Source organism: Serinus canaria, chromosome 2, assembly GCF_022539315.1.
Source record: "Serinus canaria isolate serCan28SL12 chromosome 2, serCan2020, whole genome shotgun sequence".
NCBI classification, from domain to species: Eukaryota; Metazoa; Chordata; class Aves; order Passeriformes; family Fringillidae; genus Serinus; species Serinus canaria.
Window position 1 is genome coordinate 54,765,777 of NC_066315.1, and position 20,871 is coordinate 54,786,647.

At 36.9% G+C, this 20,871-nt stretch overlaps 1 protein-coding gene across 1 annotated transcript in view; it reads left to right on the forward strand.

Annotated features, from left to right (window-relative positions):
* CNTNAP2 (contactin associated protein 2) overlaps positions 1-20,871 on the forward strand; it is a 1,093,089-nt gene that overhangs the window by 329,111 nt on the left and 743,107 nt on the right. The window contains exon 3 of the mRNA XM_009093851.4: positions 15,556-15,749. Within this exon, the coding sequence (XP_009092099.2) occupies positions 15,556-15,749 (194 nt within the window). The remainder of the gene's footprint in view (positions 1-15,555; positions 15,750-20,871) is intronic.

The window sequence follows — 20,871 nt, forward strand, 5'->3', positions numbered from 1 at the left end:
GAGTCTATAAAAGACTTAATTCAAACAATTATGCCCAGGTTTAGTTTTGGTGTTGATTAATGGTAGTAGTATTAGTAAGTATTGACAGAGTTTTAAGTAATTCGTATATGCAACGTTCTGACAAAATTATATTTAAAATATGCTCACACTTCCTACTCCACACAAAGGAAAACTAAAGATTTTAAAGATGAAAAATTCTAATTGTTCTGGCAAATTGGATAGGAATGAGATAAACTGTAGACAATTATATGAAATTTGAAAGAGGAGAAAAGATAGATTTGTAAATGTATATTAGAAAACAGAGCCCTAAATTTTATTAATTTTCCAGGCAAGTCTAGAACAGAAATCCCTTTGTGTTCTCCATGTTAATGGAGACAGAGTCAGTCTCTGTTCTTTAGAATTTACATGGAAAACATAAGGTAGGAACAACATGCATTCAGATCTGCTCAAACAAAGCTACATTGATATGCAGTGGCTACAGAGCTAATTCAGAAAACTGCTCTCAACAAATTAGGACACTCTTTAAAGTGTAGCTGTCACAGCACTGGCTGCTTCAAATTGAAAGGATATGTTGCACTGCAGATAGTGCTAGTGAAGGAAGATTATGTAAAAAACAGGATCATTTGTGTTTGTTCCTAAAGGGACCCTCAGGCCAGAGAGTTCGTAAATGTCTTTCCTGGATTTTATTAAGCTAATGTACCATGTCTGCATTTGATTTCTTTTTATTCCCAGAGGGATTATATTGTTCTTTTTAACTATGTTTGCTTGAAAGTATATAATGTGCTTCTTCAATATAGAGTTGAGCATCTGAGCATCAAATTTCCTTTGGCAGATAGATAGATACAGCTGTAAAATGAAGTTCACCTATTTATCTAATAATTCCTTTGAAAGAGCTCATGCCAAATAAAAGAGGTAAACTCCAAATGATAAAGCTAACCTTTTATACCAATTATCTCCCTATAAAAAGAAGGATATTTTCATGAATTTTTTTTGGGCTTTGTTGGTGATTTGACACAGTCCATTAAAACCCCCTGAACTGCCCAGTAATTCAGTTTAATAGCAAAATAAAGTTTGGGCATGGGTGGGGATGGGGAAGGTGTATAAAGACACTTGTGCTTGGTAGATACAAAAAACAAAATCCCTTCTCTGGATGAGGAGCTCAAGGACTTCCACTTCCTCACAAAGCTTGTTGCCATGGAAAGGACTCTTTAACAAGGGAGACGATTTTAACAGCTTGTTTGTATTTGATGCTGGGTGGTAATTTAATTTCACCAAAAAGGAAATGTTTACTCTCTTGCAATACTGGTACCTTCTGGGTCACAGCCATTTCCATGACCTCAAATTACATCAACAGTTATTCATGGCTAATGGAAGTGACATCACATCATAAAGATACAGATCACCAAGAAACATTTTAAAAAGTGTCATCACATTAAAAAGCTGATGGCTGTGGCAGAAGCATTGTTAAGTTTGTGACAGTGTGCAGTGATCACCAGCCTGATTAAAAAATGTGTAGTAAAAAATATTGTGTTTTTGGAATTCTGAAATGTACATGGCAATTTTGCAGATGCGCAATTCCTGAGGCTTGTCACTTCAGAAACTCAACTTAAATGTTGAAAGAACTTGTCACTGCAAATCTGGCATGATAGAGGGCAACACAATATGGTCTGACTTGCATGTAATCCTTCAGCAGATGAGTGTAGCTCTGGAGATGTTGACATGACACAAGCTACTGTTTTAGATCATTTTCCATGGTGTGTGTGGCTATGCTAGCCTTAAACATGATTTTGTCAGGCAAAGTTGTACAAAGCAGGAGAAAACTGGTGGCAACTAAAACTATTTCAGTTACTGTGGATTCAAAGAGTTTTACAATAAGAGTTAGGAATGTTAAAATGTAGGCTGGATCCAAACATGCATTGTGCCAGGAAAGATATAACTGAGAACTTCAAGTCTACAAAGATGGGTAGAAACCTTAGACCCTGAGGAATGTTGTGTCCAGAATACTTCACATTATTTTGCTATTAAGTATCCAGCATTATTTTTCTTTTCCTCAATATCCTTGATGAAGACTATTAAATCACAGTTATCTTGGCTTTCAGACTTTTAAATGAGTTTGTAAACCCCACACTTGATCTTGCATGTTGCTGATCTCATTGTCTGCTCCCACAAGATGCACTTGTGTCACCTCTAAGGTCATTGTGCAGATACTGGCACTACTCAATACAATGAGCTGCAAGCACAATATTCAGAATTTTAGACCTTGTAGCAGAATATTGATAGAGAGAGCAAAATGGTGTTCCATGTGTTATAGGGCAAGCTGAACCAGCTCTTATTTTAATGAGTATTTTTGCACTTATACAAGAAAATGACAGCCAAAGGAAGATGACATATTTTCTAGTCCCATTTGGGACATGATGGGACATTTACTAGTCCCATCACTGACTTCATTATTTAACTATTGGTAAATGTTTTGTGATAAACTTTGCTTTTAATATACTAGAATTTTTCCTCTTCAAATCCATAACTTCCTTTACAAGACAAGAGTTTGAAAGCCAATTTTCTGTTTTTCTGCTCTTTTTGTGCTTGTTTCTACTTCTTTGAAAATGAATTAAAGAAATTCACTGTATGTATCTCAGTCTCCAGGAGCTCATGGGAGTTTTTGTGTATTTTCAGGGGTTTTATGAGGCAACCCTATTACTTCTCAAAAGTACCTATTCAGAAAAAAAGTGAAGATTGTTGACCATGAGATATCAGGCAGGAAAATATGAAAATTGAAGAAGTCCACTTCTATGGCAGTAAGATTTCCCAACATCAACAATTTTAAAGAAATCTAATATAAAGTGGTATAATGAATAAGCAGAGGTCAATCTCATATGGAAAATCAATGCATTACCCTCATGTAGATAATAGTTACTAGTAATGATTATGCAACACAGAGAGAATTTTTTAAAAAGTAAAATAAAAAAGCAAGTGTGCAAAATGGTGAGAATTTATTACTGACTTGTTTTCTAAAGCAGAAATACCACCTAGCTTGGCAAATTTAGCAACAGAATTTCAGGAAAGATTCAAGCCCCTGTAGATTAGAGGTTCTTATTTAAGGAGAATAGGAAAGCTTTTAAGGAGTAGGGCCCTTCCTTTATGATTTTAATAATGTGAAATACCTTAGCCTGTGTAAAACAGTTGGATCATACAATGATTCCTTGTCTCATCTCTTTTCAAGGCTGAACAAGGCCTGGTCATTCAGTCTCTTCTCACAGGATGAATGCTCCACTTCCCTCCCTTTAGGGTAGCACAGGAGCATTCAGGGTAGCACAGGAAAATTGTGACCCCCACTTGAAAGAGAAAGTGGTGTCTGGGGTTGGAAAACAAAAGCTGCAAAAACAGGAGACATCAGGAGGAGAAAAACAGAGCAAAGAGATAGCTCTGGAGTGATGCACACAAAGGCACACAGACTGGGAAAGAAGAGCTGTGCCTGTCATTGAGACATTGTGGGCCAGGGTCCAAAAAGAATCGGGTGAGGGGTGAAATTTTGGCAGGAGCAACCCACAAACTTAGGATGAGAAATTGGGTGCCATATTCTTTGAAAGAATTGAGAACATCTCCAGACTGGGTACCTTCATTCTCATGCAAAACTTTAATCTCTGACACCTTCTGGAAGGGCAGCACAGTGGGATGCAGCCAACCCAGTTTTCTGGAGTGTGTCAGGAATAACTTCAGGATAAATTATACATTTTGATAGATCAAATTAATATAAATTACAGACATACATGTTTTTACTGGAGTACCATTTGTGACAAATTTGCTTTGTAAATCAATGACAAATAAAACTTCTGTTCTTCAAATGATACTTTGCTTCTAGTAATAAGAAAAAAGAAATTTATTGTAGTAATAAAAAAAAAGACAAAAATAGTTCTAATGTCTTCATAAGCACTGGCTAGATCTTGTAAATTACTCTGATTTTTTGATGCTTATTTAGTATTGCTAAATCAGAAGCTAAATATTGGGATAAGATGTTTTTAAACCCAAAATTAATAGCACATATTTTTTCTCTTTCATTCTTTTCAAAAACCTGTATTTAAATCTATATTAACTATTATAGATAGAATTATCATATCTTGCTTTCTCTTCTTAAGCCATATGGTTTTGCCTGTTTAATATTTTTATAGCACAATAATCATAGGATTCAGTTTTTACAGAATTAGTGATTTACCTACTTTAGTGCTTTAGAAGCTCTTACTGCAGAGTTATTTCCTGGGCACCTACCATAAGGAAAATTCCTCTGTCTTCAGTAGGAATCATACCCATGTAACTGGAAGCAGGGAAACACCAGCTGTCTGTGATAACTGCCTTTCTGAAATAGAAAAGTGAATCAGGAGAGCATGGAAAAGCTGTCATACAGTTGCAAGGATGTTCCTGGACAATTTAGCTTAAGCTGAAGTACTCTTTCCTTGTCCAGGCTCAGCAGATGGAAATTTTCTTGAAGACTGTTAGTAAGACTTGCTTGTTTCAGGAAAAATCATGAGCTTTATTCAAGAAGAGAATGAAGGTCAGTAAGGTCAGAGCAGCAAGCTCTGTGGGGATGGAACCCTGGGTTGTGTATTTATGGTAAAGCAGGAGAAATTACTAACTTTAGCAATATAGTATTCCTCAGAAAGTTTCAGAGTGCTGTTTATTTTCTCAGTTGTCTTTGTGAGGTGAATAATGTGTTACAGCAGCTTGCACACACACAAACTAAAGTTATTTTTGTCTTCAGTTAGGTCTTTTCTTGCCTGGCCATTGCTTCCACCAAGTTAGATGATTTCTATCTTGAATACTCTTTTTGTAGCTGTGGCTGTTTCTTCATCTGTCAACTGCTGCTCAGTACCAACAGACATTTCTTAGGTCCAATCTGCAGTCTAGCTGCTTGAGATAGTGGGATTTTTTTTCTTTTGTTGGGGGAGCGAGAATATTCAGTTGGTCCAGACACGCAAAAGTTCCTTTTTCTTCTCAGCAGTGTTGAGTTTACTTGACTGAAAAAAATGCATTCAGTGTGGAAAAAATGCATTCAGAACAAGTATTTTAATCTGTAGCCTGAAGAGCTTAAATGAAGAGTGTGGAAGCTGCTGAGAGATTAATTTCTGCCTAGGGAGCCATGTCTTCCTAAGAGTGTTAGAGGGCTAACAGAGGCAGGGGGAGAAGTGGGGATGATTCTGGACACCTGAAGTTAAATCCTGCTTTGAATCCTCTCCCAGACTATGTATGTTGAACCCTCCTACTGTAAAACCAACATTTCCATATTCTCGTCCCTTCTGTGGGTTAAAATTTTAAAAAGAGTTGGAGTGTGCATTGGGCTCTTAATTTATTATAGTGTAATTTTCGAAATGTCCTGCTCAATGAACTTTGAGTTCTCATTAATTTATATTGAATAAAAATCCTAGCAGAATTTCTTACCCTGATTAGTGTCTAAAATGTATCAGATTAGTTAATCCCATGACAGTAAATTAGCATTTGATGCCACTGATAAGAGCACTGATACTTTTATTAGTGTTATACCTTTTTTCCTGGCTTTTTTTCCCCCCTCATATAGTCTCACATGATTATAATAATTTTTGTATACAGTGCTATGTTTTGGCTTCAAGGAGTATAAACTCATTAGGGAATCCTCATTGTTTATTAGTTGTTTACCATAGACTTCAGGCAAATTGCTGCCCTAAAAAGTTGAATTCTACTGTAGTATAGTTCTATCTTGAAATGAACATACTATTTTGCAAATTAAAATGAAGAACAAAATTGTTCCTCTGATGTTGCTGCAACTCTGCATATGATATCAATAAATGTTTTGCTATTAGCAAAATAAAAGGCATAATATGAGCTTTCATCACGAAAATGGGTGCAGTACAGAGTAATTTTTAAAAAAAGAATATATTTTCATAACCGAGAGAAAGGATAAGGATCTTGGCTACTGCTTTCAATAGATGCATAAAGAAAAATATAATTATCTTTTAACTTTGCTAAAACAGAAAATGCCACAAATGCCTTGAATCATCTGTATATTAGATTTCAAAATTCATCTCTCAATATTTCACAATTCTGTGCTCCTGCTTGCTGAAAGAAAGGCAGAAGAATTGAATACATTTACTAGGACAGATTGAGCAGAAGTGGTAACTTATATTCATGCATGGTACTGGTGCTACAGAGCTCCTGTGATATCTTGAGCAAGGTATAATTTGCAGAAGCACTTGGAAACAGTGTCTAAGCAAAGAGGCAGATACAGATGAGTCCTGTCCTTTTCTCAGGATTAGGTCAATACCACATTGACACAAATAAGAGGGTAGTCTATCTCACTTTAACTGGTAATTTTCTAGGCAATTTGCATATGGAAAAGGCTCACAAAACTATTTCTGGCTATTCAGAAAATTTCAGTTGCAATGGCTGATTTAACTTTTCACTTTCAATAATTGTGTTTCTCTTTATGGAAAATTTATTAGTTTCACTTATAATTTTTTGTGGAAAATTATAAACCTGCACAGTGATTTTGCCACTCAAGAAGAAAAGAATATTTCAGACCAGTTCATTAACAATTTTGATCTTTGAGAAACCACCACCATTTGGGTTGATACCAGCTTCTCATAAATTCCTGTAAAATGGGAATTCAGGTTTAAAACTTTGAACAGATGGAAAAGTGTTCAGAGGAAAATCAGGTTTAGCCCGGACAAGAAACACTAGGGAAGAGTCTACAGCCTGAATATATTCCTGAATGCATTTTTCCTTGCCAATCTCTAAAGAACCTTATAAAAACCAAGCAAACTAAAAATCCCAAACCACAGCAACAGCACCATGAAAAACAAACTGGTAGAAATGTAAACAAAGTAGCTGAGGAATAAGCGCACACTCTTCAGATTCTGTAGCAGCCCAGGAGCTGAGCCCAAGTGGGTGTTGCAAACATCAGCAGCAGCCAGCAAAGTTTGACTGTTGACAAACTAAGGGAGCTGGACTTCAGAACTACTTTATTTAATATCTGGAGCCAGGTAGGTTTTTTCTTCTGCTTTCTGGGCTGACTCTTTAAGAGCCTGAAAGAGCTGGAGGGAGTACACCATGAGCAGGGCATTTCAAGGGAGATGTCGGAGACACAGACCAGGAGAATGCAGATAAAAAGCATAGATAGAAAACAGACAGTGAGTAGAATGAAGTAATCATGTGGCTTCTACATGTTCACAGAGAACATTTCACTAGTGTTTTTGCACGTCACAGGAACACTGGTATTTACTGAAGCAGAAATATGTTATACTAATGGCAGGACCTATATTCCCTATAGGATCTCACACAGCAAGTATCTGTAGGACTGAAGGTTCAGCTTTTATCTTTTATGGCTGAAGACTTTTCACAGAACAAGATATGTAAGCCAAAATTACACCATCTAATAATTTTTCATGTGCAATCATTTGAGGGAAAATATTAATCAAGATAAGCTAGAAGACCATTATATAACTTTCAGTAATTCACCTTTGGTTTCCACCAATTTGTGGGCTCAACTAATGGGAACAGGAGATAACTTAGGTGACAAAAGTGTTTAGGCATCTCATTGAAATGCTATCAGGTGCTGGAATACCTTAATTCCCCTTTCTCTGGCATCTCTACTAAGGAAGGATCACAGCAGATGCATGAGCTTGTATTTGTATTTTAAAATGATGTAAATGCTATTCAATCAAAGTCAGTAAAACCTTACTATTTGTGATGTGGCCATCATTAAAATCTTGGATAATAATCTACTAATCAGGGCTCAGTAGCTCAGCACACACACTGCAGAGGTAGTATTTGTTCCCCATTAACCATACACTTGCTAGTTCTTGCCGGGGATATGACCTGAGTTGTCAGGAAAAGCCCAGTGCTGCAGTGCATAAGCATACAATGAGAGATTTGTGTCATGGTACTTGCAAAGGTGATGTGAGGAAAGGGAGATCTCTCTACTCTCTACCTCATCTTTTGTACTTTTGTGTGCCACTGTGGTTATTTTGTATGCAAGGGATTTGTCTGCCGGGGTGCAGCGATCCGTTGCCTTGCCTCAACTTTCTGCCCAAAAAACCAAGAAAACACCTCATGGAGAAGAAGCTGCTTGATGCCTTGAATACAGATGATGTGCACAGAATATTTAAATCTCGTCCCAGTTTTGTTTAAGATTCCATTAGGATGCAGTTGTGAATGAGCTTTTTTTTGCATATGTAATTAGAAAGCAGAACAGATGGGAAAGGCATAGTTTAAAGTGATGTGTTCATTAAAGTAACCAAAGCTGCAAAGTGTTTGTTCCCCAACAGTGAATTCAGGATATGAGACTCCTTAGGTTTCTGACTTTTTTTCCCCCAACTTTGAGTCTGACAACTGTGAATGACAACAATGAGATCTCTTTTGCATCAATTTTTTGTAAGATATCACCACTGTTCCTTAGGGCAGATTGACTGTTCATTCCCTCATATGTGGTGTGTGCTCAGTTAAGATATACTAGGAAGCAGTGGGTATTAAGAAGCAGACACTACATCAAGGGATTTATTTTAATTGCATTTACTGTAAGAAAGATCTATTGGGATTTAAAAAATAATATACTGATTTTAATGTTCTTTTAAAAAAGATCTATGTGGATAGTATCCTGATAACTCCTGTTATCCCTTGGGTTATTTCTACTTTTAACTTTCATGTTTTTAAATGAAAATGAAATAATTTAAAGAAATATAATTAGGGGATGTTTTTCCATATACGGACTCTGTCTGTCTACTTTTTTATAGAAGGCAAGTCTTCTAAGATTAGTCTAACATTGTTCAAAAAATATCTGCTACAGTGAATAAGGGCTGATCCTTACTCTCCTCTATGAAAATAGAATAAAAATAGTTGTTTTACATAGTCTAAAAAATGAAAACCCTACCCCTTTATAGGCTTGCATCTTTCAGTTGCTAATAAGGAAGGCTAATTCGAGGAATGAATATTGGATTTTTCCTATCTTTTACCCCTGCAAAATGAGTCTGATTAGATGTATTTTATATTAAACTTAAAGATTCAGAGCTTACTGTCTCCTAATTTTTTCCGCCCTTCTAGAAAGCTGTTTTAACTCATGGAGAAGTAGGTCAAAGGTTGGGTGTCATTTGCCAGTTCCTAGTAAATATGGTTTGATTTGGGGTAAATTCCAATAGTGAATTCTAGAGAAGAAGATATCTAGTTGTCATTTTTTTTGTTTTCTTCTCTCATGCTGCTACTTTCTCAGTATTTTTTTATCTTTTAAATATCAACTTTTGCTTCTCTTGAAGCTGAATGTTCATTATTTTCCCATCATTTGTGTTTTGCATGGTCTTGTCTGCAAATGCATCCCTGCTGTTATGTGCTAAGAAGAAGAGCTTTTCAAAAATGCAAAAGAAAATCCATACCCTGAAGATAGGGAATGGATTATAAATCCAAATTTAGCTAGAACAGCAGATGGATACAAGAAATAAACAAATGCATGCTGTTTACGATAAGGAAATAAATGTTTGTCCATGCCAGTATCAGGAAAAGATTGTTTCAATTAGAAGTGAAGCCCTGTTGTAAGAGGCCTGAAGTGTCTTTGTTGGAGAACTCTACCAAGTACATGGTAAATGTGACCCTCCCTCAAAGCAGCTTGAAATGCACATTCTGTAATCATCCAAGATTTCTGTATAAGCATAACCTTTCCCAGTGTGACTAACCCACTGTAGTGTTCTGGGACTGAAAAGGACCTTAAAGAACATGTCATTTCAATACCTTCTAGCAGACCAGAAAGCCCTTTTCAACCTGGCCTTGAGCACTGCCAGGAATGGGGCATCCACAGCCTCTCGGGGTAACTTGCTGCAGTGTCTCACCAGTCGCACAGTAAAGAATTTTTCCTAATGTCTAACATTAATCTGTTCTCTCTCAGTTTGAAGCCATTCCCCCTTGCCCTGTCGCTACACACCCTTAGGAAAAAGTCTCTCTCCATCTTTCTTGTAGGCTCCCTTCAGGCACTGGAAGACTATAATTTCTTCACCCCAAAGCCTTTTCTTTTCAAGGCTGAACAATCCCAGCTTTCTCAGCCTGTCTTTATGGGAGATGTGCTCCAGCCCTTAGGGTGTCTTGTGATTTCTCTGGACTTATTCCAATAGTTTCTCATCCTTCTTTTGTCAGGGGCCTCACTGCTGGAAGCATTTTATTTTCTCTGTGCAATGTCTTTATCTACACTGTATTATAAAATGGACAGAGGAAGACAAGGCAAAAATGAAAACCTCCATTGATGTCCTGCTTAACTACAGCAGTGACAAAGAGTGCAGGTGGATTTATGCCATTTAGAAGTTTGGGTCTCTTGTGTTGTTTTCTAGGTACTGTAGAAAATGGCTGCCCATATTTTCTCTGAAGTTCAGTAAATGAATGATCTCGGTATTTCAAAGATTTCTTTCTTGTCTTGATTTATCTTTTATGTAGCAGAATGACAAGCAATGTCTTGGAAAATAGCAAGGTGTCAAATGGTATTGATTTCATGCTATGGCAGTGACCTAGAAAGTGCTATTTCTCATTGAAAGATTATGTTGTGGTTTTCCCATGAAAATAAAATGGATCAAGCTATAGGAATGTTTCAGGCTACATAATTATTAAAAAAGGCATATTTTTATCCTTGCTGAAAGGCTATGACTAGGTAAAATCCTCCCCTGAATTGTAACTACCCCAAATCCTACATTTTACATCTATAATTTGCTTTCTGAATTAATTTCTGAGTAAGGATCCTCTTCTTTTTTATTCAGGTCATTGGAACTTTTTTTATTACTGATTTGGAAAGAGTAAAATACTGGACTTGCTGTAGTACTGGCATTTTTAATTTTGTTGTTTGAATAGAGAGTGATGAACAAGTGAGACTAAAACAAGAATGGATTCTTCCTGTGCAAATTAATGTTTTCAGTTTTCATCATGAATGAAAATGAAAGTCCCAAATTTTCAAAAGAATGATTTCTAAGTGAAACATAACAGATTTTCAAAAATCATTAGTGTCTCCCATCTTATAGATCTGTAAACTCAGTATCCTATGACAGTTCAGATCAAAATATAAAATCTGTGAGCCTCCCCCCCCAGTTTTGCTGTTTGCTGACAATTCATTGTGGGGCATGATAAGAAAGTAAGGCTAACTCATCATGTTGGCTGTCTTTGTGTGCACTAAATGGGAGGGAACTCACTCCCCAGCTTTGAATAGGAAGCTGAAATATATAATTAATTAAAAGCAAGAAATTATACATTAAAAAATAGGCCCATGTTGACTTAAATTATTTATACTCCTTGAAATATATTGTGCCTGTGTCATTCAGAAATAAACTATGTTTTTCATGCTGCTTTCTGTTCCACAGATTAAACTTGTGGAATAAAATCCAATAAATACAGGAAACTTGTTGGAATAATTTAAAAAAATTAAACCTTTGAACTTCCACTTCATTAGTAATGAAGCTAAGACTGTTCATTAGCAATCATTTTTATTTGGTGCAAAATGATTAAAAATTTCCACTTTTACAAGTTCTTAGCATGCTGAATATAGTTTTATGTCTTCTGCATAAGACATGTCATGTCTTTGTTTCAGTAGTTTGGTCAGTCTGCAGAAGGAGCAGATCAAATGACTTGTTTGGAAAACAAAGCTTTACGAAATCTTTCACAGCTGGCCTTTTACCAGCAGTGTGCTCTGGCTGGCTCTGCTGATTAAACTTGTAGGGTTTATGCACAGGAACGTTTCTTGAATGCACAAAGATTTTTGGTCTGCATGCTCAGTGATGACTTTACTGTTGCTGAACTTGGAGTTCCCTGTTGACAAAAGCTCACGTACAGCCATTCTTGCTCAATTTTGAATGAGTTGCCCCGTGTGTGGTGTAGAGTGCTATGTGGTACAAACCAGAGTATCTCTTGATTCCCTTGGTTCATATCGCTGGGTCAATTATTTTGACTGCTGATTGGGCAAGTATGTTTAATCACATTAAATTCTGGAACAGCATAAAAATAAAAATAGCAAGCAGATATTGTTTGCAATCAAATTCATTGAACCATTATTGCCCAAAAGCTCCATAAATGCTCCTTACCTATTTAAGGAAAGTAAATTGGATTCTATGCATGTGTTTAGTATCTTTAAAACAATTTTATAGTTCAAATCTCCTTCTAATTTGTAAATCTATTGATTTCATAGTATATTGCATTATTTGTTGTTAAATGACAGTGCATGAAATAAAGGGAGCGTTGTAGGAAAAAACATTTATCCAGTGCCTATTTTTCTGCCATTGTAAAAAGTACAAATAATAAATGTAACAAAATTCAGGATATAGCCAATAACTATAAAAAATGAACACTTTACACCAAGGTGTGAATAACTCTGAATAGCAGTTATTCAGAAATTTTAATAGAGCACTCTAGTTTCAGTATGACGTAACATTCCCTGTAATCTACTAACATGCTGTTATTTTGCTCCTTCCCTAAAGATAATTCATTACTCTTTCATAATGTACTGGCCACAAAGTTCTGTTTATTTCAAAAATAATGCCATATTGTGGAAATTAGATTTGATTTCCAAATTCCTCACTCTCTCAAAAAAGGTAAATAATGTAATTATCATTAACTCTTCCATTCCCAATCTAGTATCAAAGCAAATTTTGAATTCTGATGAAAAAGCAGAGTTTAATTCAGCAAAATATTTAATGATATGAACTGTGAGCATGTGCACATTTATAGTGATGTAAGATTTTTATATCTACTTAGATTGAATGGAGATACAAACGTACTTAAATTCTTCCAATGAATTCAGGGTGCTTTCAAGATTTCACAGTGGGGAAATTTGTATGTAATCCAACATTTTCATAACTTACTTATATCATGTACCTGAAAAGAAATATTTTGAAGAAGAAAAAGGATCCTCAAACCACTAAAGGTTACATGTATCAGCAACAAAATGAACAAAGTAGTCATCTTCCCCAAATTGCGCAGCTTGATGGATCAAAGTGGAAGAGGACAAATTTAATTGATGCTCGCAGGCTGCTTCTGATGACTGGCTGATGGTTGCCCTGCCTGCTCAGAGTGACCACCATTCCTTTGCCATGCTGATCTGCTCAGCAGCACATTCATCTGTAACACAGCATGGTTGTCCTTCATCCTTTCAACTGCTTATTTCTTTGCTTGCTTGGAAAAGCCAGAAGGCAAATCTGAAACTGAGATATAGGATAATATTGTTTGCTGCTCTTTGCAATGTTGACTAAAAGTCTTGTCTCTTGCTTGGGAGAAATGGTTATATGGCAGTCTGTCTTGCAAAACTATTGTTTCCATCTCATGGCCTAGATGTGACTATTGTGTCACATCTCTCTAACTTTTCTTAAGCATGACATAAAAAATGCTTTCTAACTCTTCTTACATAAAAAAACAACTAGGGAAAGGGATGCTAGCCATAATTTTTACAAACTTTTTAAAGGAATTGTAGGTGAAGAGACTCTTGGAAACCTACTTGAAATTTACAATGACTGTTTATCAATTACAGAAGGCCAAAGTCTTATCTAAGTAATATGAATGTCCTAATTAAAGAAACCATTTCTTGTTACGCTACAAAATCTTTTCCTTTAAATGTGCTTAGCAAAATCTCCTGGTTTATTGTAAATCTCCTGCATCATGGTAAAAACCTTATTGTCTACTTTAACCTTCATAGCATTGTAGTATGTCACACAGTTTCAACAATTGCATTAATGAAGGAAATTGTAATGATTGACTGCTAAACCTTGCCTTTCATAAAAATTTTTTAAATGCTCACATTTGAACCTTTTTTGTTTTTTGAGCCACAAAAGAGTTTTTTTACAAAGATGTCTTTTGTACAGTGCTAATTTCTTATCTTTTGCATGCCATCAATCAGTATGTCATTTTAATGAGGACATTAGGATAGGGAGAGTAGACATTATCTCTTCTATTACAGCAAGTTTGTGGAGCTAAATCTTCCAATCTCCATGCACAGTAGTTATGAAGAAGCTGCATTCTGTTTTGAATCAGTCTCTGCAAAACTAGATTTAGTTTGAATTTGGAAATTTGGGAATGTTTTTCCTGCAAGTGTTTTTCAGAAAGGGTGGGGTTTGGGGTTTATTTGCTTTAAATAGCATTTAACTATTCCCTACAGCTAAAGGATCCTGCTTATTTTCCTGGGTAGAGGAGGGAAAAAGCATCTATGGTAAAATCTTGAAAATTTTAACAAATTAGTTGACACTGGTGTAGTGCTACACTTTTAATTACAATGAAAGGCAACCACATAAGGCGTCAGATCATCCTGTTGATATGATGACATTAAAATATCCAATGACCTGCAAACGTTGACACCTGTAGCAGCTGAACGAGTTTTAGGGTTGTCTAAGACTGAGGCAATGCTGCCGCCTAATGATGGGAGTATACAAGATGCAGTATAGCAATGTTGCTTGTTTGGAAAGCAGGAGAGGCTTGTGACATCAATTGAAGACTATAAGTGAAATTAAAAGCAATATAAATTGGCCCATGGACTAGACTCCATGATTTGATGGTGTGCCAAGACGTTTATCTCGTTCAAAGCTAAAAGCAAAATAAAACCCCTGTAAATCCCATCAAGTCTGTAAACATTTTGTTTTCTGTGTATTAATGTCTGTTATGATTATAAAGAGAATGATTCTCCACTTTTTCCCTATTTTGATAGATGAGGTTTTTTATTTCATGTATTTCCTAATGCTTACTGTTATAATAGCTATATTATTATAATATCTATCTGAGAAATTTCATTATTCTCTGAAGAATCCTAACACAGATTTCCCCTAAATGTTTTTATTTCAGAATAAGAAATTGCATTAATGTCTCAATACTGCATTGATTTATTCATCACTGGCCTTCTTTATTTAGAACAGTTTAATGTAGTCTAGTGGCTGAGAAGAATATTAATGGTATTACTGTCAAGTTAATTCATAGACCCATAAAGAGCAATAACACTTGTGTAAGGCATCTGCCAATGTAATCTGTGACAGCTTGTACAACCAGAAGATCAAAACTGAATCTAGCCCTGCAGTACCTGTTTCTTTCTCAATTCTTCTTGTAGATCTTTCAGTTTCTGCTCTGTAGTGAAACATAAAAAAGCAGAGAACTTGCTCTTATTTCCTCACTTTTTATCTGTATTACCTTTTCAACTTGAAATGCGATTAAAAAGGCATAGAAAATCCAAAAATTTTTATTGGTTTCCTCTGGCAAAGGAATTCACGGAAAATTGGTCAACCCTTGAAAAATTATAATTTGGCAAAAACTAACAAACTGTATTATAAAGGCATTGATTGGTTAGCAGGCATCCCATTAAATCATTATACTTATATAAAAAATTTGAATAGGGCAATAGATTTAATGTACTTAATGCATGTGTTAAAGTTTGTTCTGCTTTTTATTTTTTTTTATGGGAACTCATATTTCTTTTGTATTGGTTCCAATATTTTTGATATTCTGTTCCATTGCGCTGACCTCTAGCAATCAGCATCTTCACAATGAGTTCCCATCAAAGCAACTGCCTGAGATATAAATCTCCCTTCTGCTTCTTCACCACAGGTGCAGGAGGTTGGTCTCCATCAGACAGTGATCACTACCAATGGCTGCAGGTGGATTTTGGGAACAGGAAGCAGATCAGTGCTATTGCAACCCAAGGCAGGTACAGCAGCTCCGACTGGGTCACCCAATATCGGATGCTCTACAGTGATACAGGGAGAAACTGGAAACCCTACCACCAAGATGGAAACATCTGGGTAAGTAATTGCTATGAGATTGAGGTGTGTGCTGTAATGATGCTTATTGTCAGTGGTTTCTTTTGGAGTTCTATGACTTGTACAACCCTTCATGATTTATATCAGGGCAGAGCAGAGCTTTGCTCAAAACACAGTTATTAAGGATGCAGCTGCTGTCAGGGGGGCTATCCCCAGATTAGCAAACCCATTTGGGGATGACAGTGTTTAGCAGAATGTGCAAATTTTTTTTTGGTTGCTGGTATTGCTCAATGGGTCTCTTATGTTTTGCCTTCTCTTTCCTTTCAACTAATTTTGTGGAGTGAGATAAAATAGTGGTTTTGAAAATTCTTCAGTTAAAATTTTGGAAGGTAATTTCTTCTTGTGCTGGAGAACACAAGAGAAGGTAATTTCTTCTTGTGTATACATGTGCTGGAGAGCAATTTTATCATGTATGTAGTGTTTTCTATACAGGTGCTATAGGGATGTGTTTGTTTTAGCTGGGATGGAGACCATTTTCTTCTCACTAGCTAATATGGGGATGTGTTTTGGATTATTGATAGGAAGAGCATTGCTAATTCAGAGATATTTTCCTTACTGCTGAGCAGTGCTTTCACAGCCTGAAGGCCTTTTCTACTGCTCACCCTTCTGCAGCAAGTAGGCTGTGGGTGTACAAGAAACTGTGAGGGGGGCAGAGCCAGGACAGCTGACTCCAGCTGACCACTGGGATATCCCTTACCACAAGGAGTCATGCTCAGCATGCAATTCTGGGGGAAGGAGGACAAGGGCATATTCAGAGTGATGACATTTGTTGTCCCAAGTCATGGTTACATGTGATGGAGTCCTGTTTTCCTTGGGATGGGCAGGGAGCTGCCTGCCCATGGGAAGTGGTGGATTAGTTAATTTATGACTTTGCTTGAGTGTGGCTTTTGCCATACCTATAAAACTGGCAGTATCTCAGCCCATGGGTTTTGTCACTTTTTCTGTTCTCTCCCTCGTGCCACCGTGGGGGAGTGAGTGAACAGCTGTGTGGTGCTTAGCTGTTGGCTGGGGTTAAACCATGACAATGTGTATTTATGCTATAAACATTTTAGGAAAAAGCATATAATTTGGCTTTGTTTTTACATTTTTTTTCATGGATAAACTGCTAATTTCATTCTTGCTGAAAGCACTAGCCTTCCATTTTGCTGACAAAAAAATGATAACCATTACTTAACATGCCTATACTCATAGCATTTCTTTCAGATGGCATTCTTTCTCAAAAGTATACTTTGAAAGCAGAAAAGCATTATTACTGTTTCTGAAACCAAATTAGGTGATTAGTATTATGTCAAACCAGACAAGATTTAACACAATGATATTTTAGATTCAGTTTCTGCCAGGTGCTTCTTTTATTAAGGTCTGTTATTAAAAATGAATGTCAAATACAGAGCATAAGGTGAATGATTTTTATCTGCATAAGGGAAACTCAGTTAACATGTGAAGAGTGTAGAAACAGTCTTTTTTTATTACAGTATTGATTTATTGAAAAAATCTCTTCCATGTGCCAGATAGGATTCTGAAAGAGAGAGATTTTAAAGCTGGGGAGGTAGCCAACCTTGAAGAGAAAAATATTGTATTTTGTTTAGATTCCTTGGAACTTGGATATGAATATGATTCATCAGGGTAGAGGACAACTTATGCTTGTTGAATATAAAAGATTCTCTTTTAAGGCCACTTACTGTAAACACTAAATGCTATAAATATTTTTGTATTCCTCCTCTAAACGTATAAAAGCTTCTCCAACCACTACTGTTGAAATCACCAAGAATGGGAGAGATCTTTGCAGCTGGCTGAGTGAATAATATATAAAGCAGAATAGTTAGGCTGAGGAAAAATATGTTCTTAATAACTTTTGGTGGTGCCTAGTTTGGTTGATTTAGTCACAGCTGTGATTGCTTGTTTTCAAAGCAGACCAGCTTTCCAAGTGAGGGCTTTATAGCAAGTTTTTATTCTTATACTGTCACCTAATACAAAAATATTGATAGCTTCTTCATGCAAGAGCATTTCCTTTTTCTCTTTATTAGCACTTATGCATGCTTGGTGGATTCAGGGGAATACTACTGGTCTGTTATTGGCCATTGACATCATTTGCAATAGAGTGTGATGTGCCACACAAATCTGCTGCTCTTATTTGGAATTCTGTCTTTGGATATATGTTAGCAAGCTGGTTGCTGCAGCATTGCTATTGTTCATGTCCTACATTTTTTTTTATCCAATATTAGAAAAGCAGGTTGAAAAATAAATTCTACCTTATCCCTGCTTTCTTTTAAGAAAAAGTGGGCTGTGACCAAAAAAAGAACAAGACCACAGTTCTTGACACTAATTCTAATTTGCCTGAAATAGTATTACTTTGGTGGTTAAATGGAACAGCTCAGCTTTGTTTTTATCTTAGAAACACTATTTGTTAGTTATTAATGAATATTCATCTTAATATGTTCTCAAAACAGAGGAGCTGCCTGAGCATGGAGAAATTCTGTGGTCCTATTGTAGTGGTAGTGTTATAAGGAGACAGACTTCCCTGATGTGAAAACAGAATGTATGGAAAACCTGCACCAATCTTCCACCTAGTGTCAATTTGTACTGGAAATTAAAAGCAGTGGTAGCTGTTATGACCAGACTAGACTACATAAGCCAAGTATCTATCATAGGCACTTTAAACTCAAAATCAGATTTCCTGACTGAAATGACTGTGGTGTTCTTAAAAATCTCATTATTCTGGTGCCCTTAAAAATCTTTTTAGAAAGAATTTATTCTTTACCTTTGCATTTGTATCTTTTAAAAGATTTATCCACTGGAGAAATATGTTATGCAGCCTTTGTTTAAAAGCCTTCTTCCATCTTCCCTATGCCAGAATGTCACTGTTTTCTGACAACAGTAAATTTAAAATTAAATGCAAAAGCAAATTAAAAGAGGAAAAGAGAAGTGCAAAGTTTGACAATATTTAAGATTACAGTGGTTATGATATCAATTGACACAGAGGATGAGATGTGAGAAACAAAGGGAAATAAAGCTAAATAGATGAATTGGAGAGAGAGAAAAGGAGAAATAATTTGCAATAGAGATCTAGTCAGGAACAAACCATTATAATCTGCATAAAAGGCTGAAGTGAACTCTTCTGTATGCACTAGTCAGATAGGAAAAGGAGTTCCATAATTACCTCCTAAGTAGGAGAGAAATCAAAAGGCTCTCAGGAAGTCTGTGATGGGGAAAGTGCTTTCAAGGTGAATTTAGAGTAAGCTTCCCAGTTCTGTGAAATAGATTTTTTGACCCCACCCCTTCTGGGCTTTTGGTTATTTTCAATTTTCATGAATTTTAATAAGATGAGTGAATGTGGCCTCTTTCCATAAAATGCCTAGCAACTAGAGAATTTTGATCACCTCTCCTACCTTCACTCTTGTAGTCTGAGATTCTAATTTTGATAGGTCATGAGGTTTCCCTTTATATGTCAATCCACAGGGGTGTTTAATGTACACAAAAACCCTCCACTTTGTTTTGGTGCAGATGCTCATTTTAGTTTCTGTATCAATGCTATTTGCCTAATGACCACGTACCAGACATGATTCCACATATAATACTGTTTCTATTTGCTAACTCAGCTATAGATGGTATAAATATCTCACGTTAAGTATAATGCAAATATGCTCTATAGCTGTAAGACATCTTCTGAAACATGGGGACTCAAATTTTATGCATCAGTGGCAAAGGCTCTGCATGTATAACATTAAAATTTTTCCTAAAGGAAATTGGAAGGTCCTTGCTGAAGAATTGAAGAGATCTTATGAAGTATTGTCTTCTGAAATTTGATTACTCTAGTAGAACTTGATATCAGCTCTCAGCCATCTCATCATTTTATTCTTAGTGGTATCAAAGGCAAAGAATCAGAGAATAAGCTGAATTGGAAGGGACCCACAAGAGTCACAGAGTCCAACTCCTGGCCCTGCACAGCAGTATTCCCAAGAGCCACACCATGTGCCCAAGACCATTGTCGAAACACTTCTTGAGCTCTGTGAGGGCTGGAGCTGCCGCCTCTCCCCTGGGCAACCTGTTCCAGTGCCTGACCACCCTTTTCTAATATCTAGCCTAAATCTACCCTGACACAACTTCAGTCTGTTCCCTGTGATCCTGTCACTGGTCACCACAGAGCAGAGATCAGCATCTGCCCCCTCTTCCCCTCACGAGAAAGTTGAAGACTGCAGTGAGGTCACCCCTCAGTCTTTTCTGTGCTAAACAGACCGAGAGACCTCGGCCACTCCTCTCAACTCTTTCCCTCAAGGCCCTTCACCATCTTAGTTCTTCTTTGGACACTCTCTAGCACCTTCATATCCTTCCTGTATTGTGGCACCCAAAACTGCCCCCAGCCCTGGAGGTGAGGCCTCCCCAGAGCAGAGCAGGACAGTGCCCTCCCTTGCCCAGCTGACGATGCTGTCTGTGCCTGATGTACCCAGGACACGCTTGGCTCTCCTGGCTGCCAGGGCACTGCTGAGTCACATTCCACTTGCCATCAACCAGGACCATCAGGTCCCTTTCCATGGTGCTGCTTTCCAGCACTTCATTGCCCAGTCTGTCCATACATCCCCGGTCGTTCCATCCCAGGTACAAAATCCAGCACTTTCCTCTTGTAAACTTCATGTTCATAATTACCCAGCCCTCCAATTTGTCCGAGTCAGTTTTGTATAATCTGTGAACTCATTTAGTGTCCTTTCTAGTCCCATGTCCAAGTCATCTATGAGATGCTGAAGAGCACAGGGCCAAGGATGGAGCCCTGCAGAACTCCACCAGTGACAGGTCACCAGTCTGAAGTGACTCCATCCACTGAAACCCTTCATGCCCAACCCATAAGCCAGTGGTTCACATAATGTGTTTATCCAGCTGTGGACTGCACATTTTGTCCAGAGGGATACTAGAAAGTGTCAAAGGTTTTACAAAAATCCAAAAATATGATGGTAATATGAGTAAAAAAAAGAAAAAAAATGGAAAGGTAGAGTGTAGACTCTATGTACAAGACCTCCAAACTATATTCTGTACCTGATTCTTATCTTCAGCCTCGGTGGACACCAGTGGAGCTGCAAAGATGTAAATGAAAGCAGATTTTGCTTTATTACAG